Source organism: Notolepis coatsorum, assembly GCF_963971535.1.
Source record: "Notolepis coatsorum genome assembly, chromosome: 8".
Lineage (NCBI taxonomy): Eukaryota > Metazoa > Chordata > Actinopteri > Aulopiformes > Paralepididae > Notolepis > Notolepis coatsorum.
This window is the reverse complement of record NC_140172.1, coordinates 60,152,432-60,165,580: the sequence shown is the minus strand read 5'-3', so window position 1 is coordinate 60,165,580 and position 13,149 is coordinate 60,152,432. Positions and strand designations below refer to the sequence as shown.

General features: G+C 42.1%; 1 protein-coding gene across 2 annotated transcripts in view; it reads left to right on the top strand.

Moving 5' to 3' along the window:
* srrt (serrate RNA effector molecule homolog (Arabidopsis)) overlaps window positions 1-13,149 on the top strand; it is a 99,818-nt gene that overhangs the window by 46,189 nt on the left and 40,480 nt on the right. For both annotated transcript variants that reach the window (XM_084320654.1, XM_084320655.1), the window contains exons 12-14: window positions 2,497-2,575; window positions 4,595-4,786; window positions 7,371-7,541. In XM_084320654.1, the coding sequence (XP_084176780.1) occupies window positions 2,497-2,575; window positions 4,595-4,786; window positions 7,371-7,541 (442 nt within the window). The remainder of the gene's footprint in view (window positions 1-2,496; window positions 2,576-4,594; window positions 4,787-7,370; window positions 7,542-13,149) is intronic.

The following is a 13,149-nucleotide window of genomic DNA, read 5'->3' as shown; positions in this document are numbered from 1 at the left end:
ATGATAAAACAAATGTTGAGATTGTTGGTGAACAACTAACTTTAGTTTTAACGTTAGCTACTAACGTTAGATGCAGCTACTACAGGCAATCAACGATGAGGAGGAAGCGTCATAGCATCAATGCTAGATCTTTAATCTTTATTTAGCAGTCCAGTTTCTCCGGGCAGTAGCGTATAGCGTTTGTTCACGCTACATCACTACTTGGGTCTAAAAATAGCTACACTACAAAGAACGCTACTTGGTTCAAAAGGAGCGACGCTACCATCACGCTACTGAGAAATGTAGTTAAGCTATGTAGCGTTGCTACTGCCCAACATACGCATGGTGCTCACAGGAGCTCCCGTGCTGTACTCTGTAGTAACGTCAGCGGCCCGCCTCCCCACACGGAGAGGTACTGGCTCATTAAAACAAACACGCAAATAGCAATTAATTGCGCCCGTCAAAATCATTCATTTTCATTATTGCGCGATAAATTGATTTATTGCTTATTGCAACAGGCCTAGGCCCCTCCCTTAAGTACCCGTATGTGTGTGTGGGTCGCTGAGTCGCTGCGGCTCGCTTCTCATGCAGACAGAGAGGAGAGGAGAGGAGAGGAGACCCCACTTGGAGAATAGATTAACGGCGTCAATTTATTTATCGCGCGATAACAGTCCAGCGTTAACGCAGCCAACACTTTGAGTGCCGACGACGTGTTATGTTGGTATTTCATGCCCCCCGTTGAGTGCCGATGACGCGAATTGTCGTTTTATTTTTTTATTAGCGATCTGAATTCATATTTCATCAACGAGTCTCCCGTTGGTACAGCAGCCCCTCTAGGAGCCCCGATGGGAAAATACCGTCCCCTATCGTCTATCCCTGTGTAACTGCAGGCCATTCGATTACACTGGTGGATGTGTGTGGGGGGAGCCTACTGGCTCCAGTATGCTGGCGAGACGTCTGATCAAGAGGGAAGTGATCGTGAGATGGAAATATATATGGAATATATATTTACAGCAGCCAATAATCAATCGATAAACGTGATCGATATTTGGAATGGCGATCAGGAATTGGAATAATCTTTTTGGAGAACATCTGATCTAAGGTAAGGAATCTATGTTACCAGTCTTGGGGTAATCTGAGCTGTTTTGACCTATATCTCAGCGTGTCCCGTATGTGTGTGTATGATGTTGAGGAAATGAGGTAATGGATTTCTCAGCTCGCTTCTATAGCGTGCATAAGTACACATACTATCAATAATGTAGCGTTAATTTGAAAACGATTCATAAATAGGCCGACAAATGACAACGTTTTTGTGTATTCCAGAATATTCCAGTAAATGCCTTTTATCACGGAATCTTTATTTTCCTTAAACGAGGGCTTTTCAAAATGCTATAAAACGGAAATGAAGCGATTAAAAAAAAATAATAATAATAATCCGTTTCGACAATGTTGACTGCAAACAAGTCATTGATAAACGACGGGCAGATTAGACACATAGCCATAATTCAAGAAAGAGATTATGCGTTCACAACGCTATCATTGAAGTGGCTGGTGGCATTCAGACATGTTTTACCATGTTAACACTTTAATCGCCAAGGACGCCTTACCTCGTCATTCCCCGCCATGCTAATTCTGCCAATGACGCTGTAACACGTCATTGAGATCAATATTTCAAAAATCTGTGATCGCAATCATATTTCTCCCGCGGAGACTTGAGATCTACTGTTGATCCCCTCTCAACTCTCCAACGGTTCAAGAGCGCCATCTGGTGGCCGATCGGCGGATCGCCCAAACCGGAAACCGAACCGGAAACTGGTGCTCATCCAAATTCGGTCCGATCACTCGCTATAGTTTTTTTTTACAGTGTTCGATACAAACTGCTCTAATGATCATATCACCCACACTAGATGAATCATCTAACGTTGGCCACGGAATTATAAACGACCCCCCCCCCCCCCCCCCCCATCCGGTCAACATCAGATGATAAGTAGTAACTTCTAGAAGCACGTCCATTTGAAATGTTTTATCTCGTGCCGATCGCTATCAAACTGTATTTGATCATCAATATAATGCATTTAGTGCTATAAATCACGTTCTGCAGAATGCTGCAGAAAACGATAAAAACATATTTATACTTTAGACCGTATTTTAGTATGAATATGTGAATGAAAAAGTATAACGTTCCTACATCCTGAACGATAGATAATTGACGTTGAATGGGCCATAGTAATGTCAATTTAGCAATGCAATTTAAAAAGTTATAGCCCTGCAAAGAAGGGGAACTTCTCCATAGACAAATAGAGCTGGCAGAGGATGGTATAAGGATGTACATAAGCCTGGCAAAGAAAGTGTTAACCAGTGTCACTGGAAGTGTTAATGAAGTGATAGTTTTTAACCAGAGAGTGTTGCCTTCCTATCTAATTATTACAAGTAATAATACATTATTATATTCAATTATATATATATATATATAAATTATTTAAAATATAACATTTAAATTACTCTGTGCTGTTTTAGGTTTTTCAGACAATGCTGGGTGACATTTGATCGCAGTGTCAACATCAAGGAGATCTGCTGGGACCTTCAGAACATTCGAGTGAGTCTCAAATCAGTCACTGATCGTCTCTTTCTACAACAGAAGTTGCCTCCTGCTAATATCATATCCCCCCAGGTGCCTGTTTGGAGAGGCTGTATGTGCACAGGGTTTACTGAATCTGGTTCATCTTGTGGCTGTTGATATTTAGTTTGGCTAGTGTAGTCTTATGAAAGCCAAATAATAAGTTAGTAATTTTGTCCACAATAAAAAGTCAATCAGACACAAGAAGCCTTGCATTACAACCTTAAAGGGGAAGTTTGCAGAACATTTTAAAATAAAATATATATTTCCCCCCCTTACACGGAGTGCTATCTATCCATCCAGATTGTTTCAGTGTGACTGATTCATAATAATGAACTCTGATTCAGATTACTTTATTCACCATATAGTACAGGTACAAATGGAACGTGATTCGACATTACAATGCATGATTTTTCACAAATAGGAATAAACATAATAATAAATAATAAATAAATAAGTGCAAAACAGGACAGAACAGTGAGACAACAATAAGACGGTAAAGTGCAGTGGTTGGGGACATGGATACAGTGCAGCACAGTTCAAGTCCAGAGGTCCAGCCCTAGCAGCTCGCCATAGAGGGGGCGGGAGCAGGGGGACACCTGACTCATTTACCAGGCGAGCTGCTGAGGGGAAGAAGCCGAGTCTATGGCGGGATTTTAATGTCTTGGGCAGCCGTAGCCGCCTGCCTTGGGGGAGCATGATGAATAGGCTGTGACCCGGGTGGGCGGGGTCTGCCATGATCTTCCTCGCCCTCCTCAAGGCCCTGGTGGAATGTAGGGACTCTAGGGAGGGAAGGGGGCAGCCGATCACCCTCTCCGCTGATCGTATCACCCGCTGCAGCTTGGCCTTGTCCCTGACCGTGGTGGCTGCAGGGACCCGGGTGATGATGGAGAGGGTGAGGATGGACTGGATGATGGCGGTGTAAAACTGGACCATCATAGTCCTCGGCAGCCTGAACTTCCTCAACTGCGGTATAGTTCAGTAGAAAACAAGGTATTGTATTATCCTGAGTAACCAGGTCATGATTTCTGGAAAGAGACATTGCTTTTGAGTTTTTCAAAAAGTATTTTTGGTGCTTTTAAGAGCCATAAGCTAAGAGTGTCATTCAATCCAAAATGAAGCAAATCACACCGAAACTATCTGGATGCATTCTGGGTACGAGGGAAAATATGTTTTTTTGGTGCGTGAACTGCGACTTTTTCAGTTATGAAACCATAACTGCCATAACCATGGCTGCTGTCGGACCCATCCCTCCACTAGTACAGTGTTAAACAGTGTGAAGACCTGTCTTGTCCACTAGTACAGTGTTAAACAGTGTGAAGACCTGTCTCCTAGTACAGTGTTAAACAGTGTGAATACCTGTCTTCTAGTACAGTGTTAAACAGTGTGAATACCTGTCTTCTAGTACAGTGTTAAACAGTGTGAAGACCTGTCTCTTAGTACAGTGTTAAACAGTGTGAAGACCTGTCTTCTAGTACAGTGTTAAACAGTGTGAAGACCTGTCTCCTAGTACAGTGTTAAACATAGTGTGAGGACCTGTCTTCTAGTAGTGTTAAACAGTGTGAAGACCTGTCTTCTAGTACAGTGTTAAACAGTAAAGACCTGTCTCCTAGTACAGTGTTAAACAGTGTGAAGACCTGTCTCCTAGTACAGTGTTAAACAGTGTGAAGACCTGTCTTCTAGTACAGTGTTAAACATAGTGTGAGGACCAAACATAGTGTGAGGACCTGTCTTCTAGTACAGTGTTAAACAATGTGAAGACCTGTCTCCTAGTACAGTGTTATCAGTGTGAGGACCTGTCTTCTAGTACAGTGTTAAACATAGTGTGAGGACCTGTCTTCTAGTACAGTGTTAAACATAGTGTGAGGACCTGTCTTCTAGTACAGTGTTAAACATAGTGTGAGGAGAGGTCAATGCCAGATTGCGAACACGGTAGCACCATTAAAAGCCTGTAATCCTGATGCTCTAGTAAATGACATTGTCCTCTGCCCGCTGCAGCTGCGAGACTGTAAGCTGGCGCCAGAGGTGAACCTCGACCTGATCAAAAGGGTGCGCAACACCAAAGGTATCACTCAGCACAAGCAGGTGCTCCAAAACGACATCAAGCTGTCTGCCAAGCTCATCCACGCCCTGGATGAAAGGGGGAGGCTGTGGCGCCACAAGCCCCGGGAAGAGGAGCATAGCCTGGAGGTACAAGGCTTTTTCTATACAGACATACTAACAACAAGGGAACAAGATGCAGAAGAGTTTGAAAATGGGCAAATTGATCCCCCCTCACTACTTTAACTCGATTCCCTGCCAACAATGAGTTTACTCGTTATTGGGAGCCGACGCTTGAATGCCAACAACGAATGGAGCTGTTATAACGATCGTATTGAGAAGCGTCAGATGCTCCCGATGCATGATGTGTGGTGGATTATGTTGGCGACACGATCGACACCAATACTGGGACTCGCGATCAGATAATTGGAATATTCTTTTTGGGGTACATCCTAGTGAAGGTAAGGGCTATATGATATCAATCCTGCGTTGATCCAACCATGTCTTCACCCCGATCGCAACATGTCAAAAACGTAATACCTATGATATAGATTTGATTTGGGAATAATATCGTGTACAGGCAAGAAACGGCAACGTTTATAGTAGAATTGACGTATAAGGCTATTACTCAGCCTTTCGGGAATTACCCCAGACCATGCTATAACCTAATAACCATACTTATATTCACCACGGTATAACACGGAAACGTATGGATGAAAAAATTAATTCTTTTTCACATATTGAACGATAGATGGGTGATGTCAAAGCTATAATATACTGCCCTGTCAAGGCTAACCGCAGTAACTTGAAAAAAGTCAAAATTTAGTTATGAGTGAAATTGACCTTGTCAATAAATGTTTTATCTTGTGACCAAGTTTCAGATGTTAATGTCGCTCAGTTTGAGATATGGGGTTTTAAAAACTGCAGTAACTACAAAATCACACTCAAAACCCAGGCAGAGCGCAGTAACTTCCAAACAGTGAAAAATGGCTTTAAAGTGTTTTGACTTGCCATCCAAAATGTGTTATAGGTAGATAGATGATAGTACCCAGATTTAACATGTATTAATGAAATAATTTTTAGGCATACAAAAATATGACATAATAATTTTAATTAACCCCAAAAAAGCAGATACTGCACTCTGCTGCACGATTTCCTTAAATAATTATACAGGTAATGTACAGGCAAAGTGCAGTAACTTCAAATACAATGTTGTTTTCCCTCCAGCTTTCATAACTTAACCTAGCCATTTTGAAAATTAAATTTAATACCTGAATATATTGGAATGATGATGATCCAAATAAAATGGCTAGGTTAAGTTATGAAAGCTGGAGGGAAAACAACATTGTATTTGAAGTTACTGCACTTTGCCTGTACATTACCTGTATAATTATTTAAGGAAAGCGTGCAGCAGAGTGCAGTATCTGCTTTTTTGGGGTTAATTAAAATAACTACGTCATATTTTTGTATGCCTAAAGATTACTTCATTAATACATGTTAAATCTGGGTACTATCATCTATCTACCTATAACACATTTTGGATGGCAAGTCAAAAAACTTTAAAGCCATTTTTCTCAGTTTCACTGTTTGGAAGTTACTGTGGTCTGCCTTGACAGGGCAGTATAGTTATAGCTCTACAAACAAGGTGACTCACTCCTATCTTTTAAAGCGTGGCAGTGCTAGGACGTCTAATCCCCGGCGGTCAATGAGTTAAAGGACTTTATCGCAGTGTTTACACACACCTGCAACTGTCACCCAGCCTTGACATGTAAATTGTCTGTTCTGCTTCTTGTCTTACATACCTTGTAATTTTATTTGTTTGTTTTGTGTTTTTAATTATTTCCCTTACCTCTGATGTATGCATCGTCTGTCCTATTTCATTTTATTATTATTATTAAAAAAATATATATATATTTTGTCCTCTCGCCCGGCCGTCATTGTAAATACAAATTAGTTCTTAACACTGCCGCCACCCACTTCAATGATAGAGCTCTCATATTTGCGAACGCATAAACTACATCTTAAATTATGCCTGTGTCTAATGTGGCTGTCGCTTATCAATGACTTGTTTGCAGTCAACATTGTCGAAGCGGATTGATTTTTAATCTGTTCATTTCCGTTTTATATCCAGAAGATTTCAGATGATTCTGTGATAAACGCCCTTTACTGTAATACACAAAACACGTTGTCATTTTTCGGCCTATTTATGAATCGTTTTCAAATAAACGCTAGATTATCGATAGTATATGTGATTGCCATTCCAAATATCGATCGCGTTTATTGATCCAACGCTGGGTGCTCAAACACATTATTCCACGCTGTTCTGCGGGACCACAGACTGCAATCGGCTCCGGTTACTTGCCTGCCTGAGAAGTCAAATGTGGATTCCGGACTCTTTTTTTCCCCATGTGTTTTCATTCAATCCATTCCAAAGGGGTGCAGTACCATCCGGGAGACGATAGGGGGTGGTATTTTCCCAATGGAGCTCAGATAGAGTTTGCAGTGGTAACGTGAGGCTAGATTGATGAAATATGAATGGAAATCGTTAATAAAAAAAATAACGATATAAAAAAAACTGCATATCTCGTTCCTGGCACTCAACGGGTGGCATGAGATATCTCGTCCGTGGCACTCAAAGTGTTGACCTGCCTGGTTAAATAAAGGTTAAATAAAACAAACACACATTTCATCAGATGAGTCGCATGTATCCTGATGGCGTGTTGTTATTCACCAGCTGCCGGCTCAGAACCCCGTCCTGAAGAACATTACTGACTACCTGATCGAGGAGGTGAGCGCAGAGGAGGAGGAGCTCCTGGGGGGCGCGGGCGGAGCAGAGGAGGAGGACTCAGCCAAGGAGGGCAACCCTGCAGACACCACCGTGGAGAGGGATGAGAAGCTAGTGAAGGTCAGTCCGTCCATCAGTAACACGTCTGCAGCCCGCCCACGCCCAGTATTGTTACATTTTATCTTTTTTTTTTTTTCTTTTTTTTTGTGGGGTGTTTTTATATTTTCGGTAATGTGTTGTATCATGGATGTTATACTTACCTGTCACTTAGCTGCCTGAGATGCAATCGCCCCTTAACTCATTCCCTGCCAACAATGATTTAATACGTGTTTGTCCGCCAATCGTTGAACGCCAACCACGTATATATATATGTTATTTGATCATTATTTCTTTTTGCTATTTCCAATCGTTATCCATCCAGGGAGCCTGTTTAACCATAGGGAATGAGTCTGAGATCGCAAAAGTCCAATACCGCCGGCACTCCCTTTGAGACTCTGCGTATGGGGCTGTGTGTCGATGAAATTCCTCCGGGCGGACTTTTCTAGTAACCTGGACCGAGCGCTTTACCCGATCGCATTTCGGGACCCCCGATTCATTATGCTGTGGTGGGTTATGTCGTGGCCCAAATGGACATACGATCTACCAGATGGCAATCAAATAATTGGAATATTCTTTTTGGAATCTCACCGGCCATAGGTAAGAGCAATTTAACGTCAATTTCAGCTTGATTGTGCCATGTTTTCATAGCCATCGCCCTGATCAGCGTATGCCGTTATTGACTATCAATTAATCAGAAACGACCCCCCCCCCTTTCATGCATTCATGATGGGACATAATATACCGATCATATGCATTAGAATTTTATATTGTAGCGTGTATGTATAGGGACGAAATGCCAATGGATTAAGTATAATATGTGTCGCGGCCTATTACTAGCCTCCCAGGAATTACCGTACTTTTCGGACTATAAGCCGCGGCTTTTCCCCCCATTTTTCGATCCTGCGGCTTATATAACGGTGCGGCTTATATGTGACTCGACGTGACCAAACCCGAAAATGTAAAAATCTAAATATTGCTTTTTTGACTGCATTGAAATGTTATTTATCTGTTCCCTTATTTGCTAAACTTAATACAACTTGTAAATGAGTTAATTCTTGTTATTTGTCCGACAGTATTGTGTCCCAATGCTAATTACATATGGTAATTAAACATTAAAACACCTGCGGTTTATAGTCCAGTGCGGCTTATATATGTACACATCATTCAATTTAGCTGCTGCGGCTTATAGTCAGGTGCGGCTTATAGTGCGAAAAGTACGGTACCCTAAACCGCTCTAAAACCATACTTATGTATGGATGGAATAATTATTCCTCTTTCACATCTTGAACGATAGCTACTCCATAGCTATAATATAGAGTTATAGCCCTGCAAACAAGGTGAGCGACTCCATTGGTTTTAATGCGTGGCAGCACATAGTCACAGGGCTCTACAGTGCGACCATATTGCGACCATATGCCCCTAGAAATATGTGTGCGAACCGGAAAAATCTATTACTCGCACACAGCCTCAATCGTGCTTTTTTTCTCCGCTGATAATCGTTCAAAAACTACAAGTCCCACATTGCACTCAAGCCAACGGTCCAATCACAGTAGAGTGACGTGACTGGTTTCAAGAAGAAAAAAAAAAGGAAATTACCAATCGGAAGCTCTCATTTTCTCTTTTACTTCCTGAAAGTCCGCCATTGCGATATGCGAGCGTTTTCCAAGACACAAGTAACATTAAGTTAATGTAACTTATTCTAGTCTTACCAATAGCAATAGATTTGAGAACACCTAGATTTATCGATAGCAATAGTAATATAACGTTAATGCAAGAAAACGAATGCCTTGCTTTGTTAACATTTTAATCGCCGAAGACGCTGGGCAGCGTCTTTCCCCGCCATGCTTATTCTGCCGAAGACGCTGGGCAGCGTCTTTGATATCAATATTTCAAAAAATCTGTGATCAAAATCATATTTCTCCCCCGGAGACATGATATGTACTGTTGAGCCCCTCTCAACTCTCCAACGGTTCAAGAGCGCCATCTGGTGGCCGATCGGCGGATCGCCCAAACAGGAAGTGATGCGGATGAAGTGGTGCTCACCCATATTTCATCCGGGCACTCGCTATCGTTAGCGGGACTCCATCTTGACACACTGGATATCGATCGGATGCAAATAACTCGATAAACAACATGATTTGGACGTATATACTATTATACAACCTGGAAATGGATTGGATATTTCTACATCCCATAATAGGAATATTTCAGTTCCACGCTCATCGTCCAACGGCGCGAGGAAGATACGGTAAGATTCAGCGTTATTTTTTAACGTGTTCCATATAAACTGCTCTGATGATCATATCACCCACACTAGATGAATGATATAACGTTGGCCACGGAATTATAAACGACCCCCCGCCCATCCGGTCAACATCAGATCATACTTAGTAACTCCTAGAAGTACGTCCAGTTGACATTTTTTATCTCGCACAGATTCCTATCAAACTATTTCATCATCAATATAATGCATTTGGGGCTATAAATCAAGTTCTGGGGAAAGCTGCAGAAAACGATAAAAACATACTTATACTTTAGACCGTATTTTAGTATGAATATGTGAATGAAAAAGTATAACGTTGCTACACCCTGAACAATAGATATAGGACGTTGAATGGGCCATAGTAATGTCAATTTAGCAATACAATTTAAAAAGTTATAGCCCTGCAAAGAAGGGGAACTTCTCCATGTTAAATAGGGCTGGCGAGGGATGGTAAATTATGAATTTAACCCCGGCGATCAAAGTGTTAATCAATTGATGCAGTAGCGTATGTCGTTGTGTTGGCTGTAACTGACATGAGAATAGCAACACTGTACACATTAAAATTGCGATAATCTATTCTAACATTTTCAAATCGATGCAGTTGAATTTTCCCCTTAGGATCGATGCATTGCGATGCATTGTTACACCCCTACACCAAAGTCACTGGCCCACTGTGTATGTGTGTACAGCTAACTTGGCTAGCGTTATCAACAGCAGAGGTGGGCAATAGGGTCCAGCTGCAGCGCCGGACGGCCGGAGTGCAAGCGGTGTGACGTAATTGGCAGAATCGACTGTCAATCAATGGTCTACCTGACACGCAAACTCATAAACAATGTTTCTGTACTGGAGGTGTACAGTATTTCAATAGGCAACCCTGAAAGGATTCTTTTTCTAGAAGAGCAACACTAGCCAAAACATAGGCATTGTATGCATAAAAGGGGCAAAAGCTAAAGTTAAGTGACTGTTACTTTTGTAGCAGTAGTTTGATTTGATATTTATTTGATAGGGACAGCACATGTTAATTGTTAGATCCAGATCAAACTGGCCAGTATCACGTCTTCGTCCGTTTGGCTCTCCATCCAATTCCTCTGCGTTGTGTCATTTTAATGGTCCTGACGTCTCCGACACTGGCTGATATAATCCTTATCTTTCCCCGTTAGTACTATCCGCAAACCATAATAATTCTCCACCTCCGTAAGAATTCGACACTCCGACACAGCGTAATACCTTATGAGGAAAAGCGTTGTTTATTTGATAAACAGAAACCTCAGCTCAGATGTTAACAGATTGTATTGTCCTTGAAGAGTCTATTCTAATGATCTTTCGGTGTGTTCAGTCTATAATGATCTTTCAGTCCAGTCTATTGTCTCTCAGTCCAACAGTGGTCAGGCCTGTTCGTTAGCCAAGACCATCCTCGTGGTAGCCAAAGCTAATGATGATGTGGCATTCTCTGTGATAAGAGGAGAGAGTCTCTTGGTCCCTTCCCTCCTGTGGGATTCGTTTCTTTGGTCTGCCTCACACCCGGAAACACTGTTCGACTTATAGATCTTCGTCGTAGCAATGACGGCCCACCCCTTTCTGGTTGTCATGTGCCGCGCTGTCATGACAACTGCTAAATAACCTTTACACACATCAAAACGCAGTTACTGTCAAAACCTCCATCGTGCTCTGCCTCTGTGGCCCCTTATCTTTGTTTTGTCTTCAATCGGAATTCAAAACAAACACCCTCGCTGGCAGTGTGCTTGTGAAACCTCTTCTTCTCCACCGTCAATATCATCCCGTGATGATAATGATATTACCCTCTTAAAGCGTCTCTTTATATCAGTTTTATAAACCAAATATACATTGAAAAAACCACCATTTTCTCTCAATCCCCCCTTGATTCTTATCACCCCATCACGACTCATAACAATTAGAGCCCCCCTGTCTGCTTCCAATAATTATATCCTGTTTTACTGTTCTCCCTCTTATCTACCTTCTATATATATATATCCTTCTATACATATATCTTATATATGAATCCTCCATTTATATCTCATACTCCTAATCAATGAACACAGGACTTCTCGCTGTTGTCTCGTCTCTCGATCTCCTGATTGACTCTGAAAGGAAGTCCCTGTTTGTCCATGATTCACCGCTCGTGCTCTGTTGTTTCAAAACGCTCTCTAAACAGCGTCTCCGCAGGAAAGCCCCCTCCGATGTCCACCTCGTTCTCCCCTGGGCAACACCGCCTGCGACCGCTGGACTCCGCCCCGTCGGCCGTCTCCGCCCCGTTGGCCGTCTCCGCCCCGTCGGTCATCTTGGTTGAGGCTCATCTCCACCGCCGTCGGCCCTCTCCAGACTCTGAAAGCAGAAACACCACGCCAGCAGTTTTCTGTACACTCGACCCTGTGTTTTCTATTAGTCTACCGTGGCTTTGGGCCTGCAGCTCGTTCCATGGAGTTATCTCCAGTTCTCTATATATTTTTCCTCTGCAAGCCCCTGCCATGGCCACGCCCTTTCAGACTGTTGGACGGTGTGAGTGTCCTACAGCCCATGGCGCTATTTGTTCTCTATTAGTCCCCCACCTTCTCAACACCCATATCTAATCCTACAGTGCTGTTCCCCGTTTGTTGTCTTCCGGCGTGACACCAGCAGCTAAACGATACCCACTCCGCGCTCTATCTGTTCGTCCCACGGGTGACCCCCAGCGCGCGCCAGTTCTTTCTGGTGACGTGTCTTCAAGACTCTGCCTATTTATTAGGTGTGAGAAGGCCCCACTGGAGATCGAACTCCCTCTTATTTCATAATTAAACTTATTTAATTAACCGCATCTCATCTCTCTGTGCAATTCTTATTTAACCCATTCAATAATTAAACTATTTAATTAACCCGTATATCGATATTATTATTATGATAATAACATCCAACAGAGCATCGCTCTAACATACAACAGAGCAGGTTGGTTCCCTGCCCCTAACTCACATACACGTACTCGTACTATTATCTAACACAGGGGTTCCCAAACTTTTCAGGCCGGGGCCCAGAAAATAAGGCGTCAGAGAGCCGCGGCCCAATGCACATCGTCTGGCTTTTTTTTTTTTTTTTTTTGTCATGTGACCGATTTTTTAAGCCAAATATCACTTCAATCCTATTAAGTTAGTTCAAGTTAGTTATTCATTTATATGTGCTATTTATGAGAGGGCTAACTTGTTGCAAAATAATAATGATAATAATAATAATAGCCTCATTAAAATACTATTGTTGCTTCGGTTGTTTTCAGCGTTTTATGTGCATAATCTGTTATTTAGTTTGAAATGTTCGTTGAAATAAGTAGATTTTTCGTTTTTGTTTATTTATTAAGTTAATATAAAACCATATAGTCAC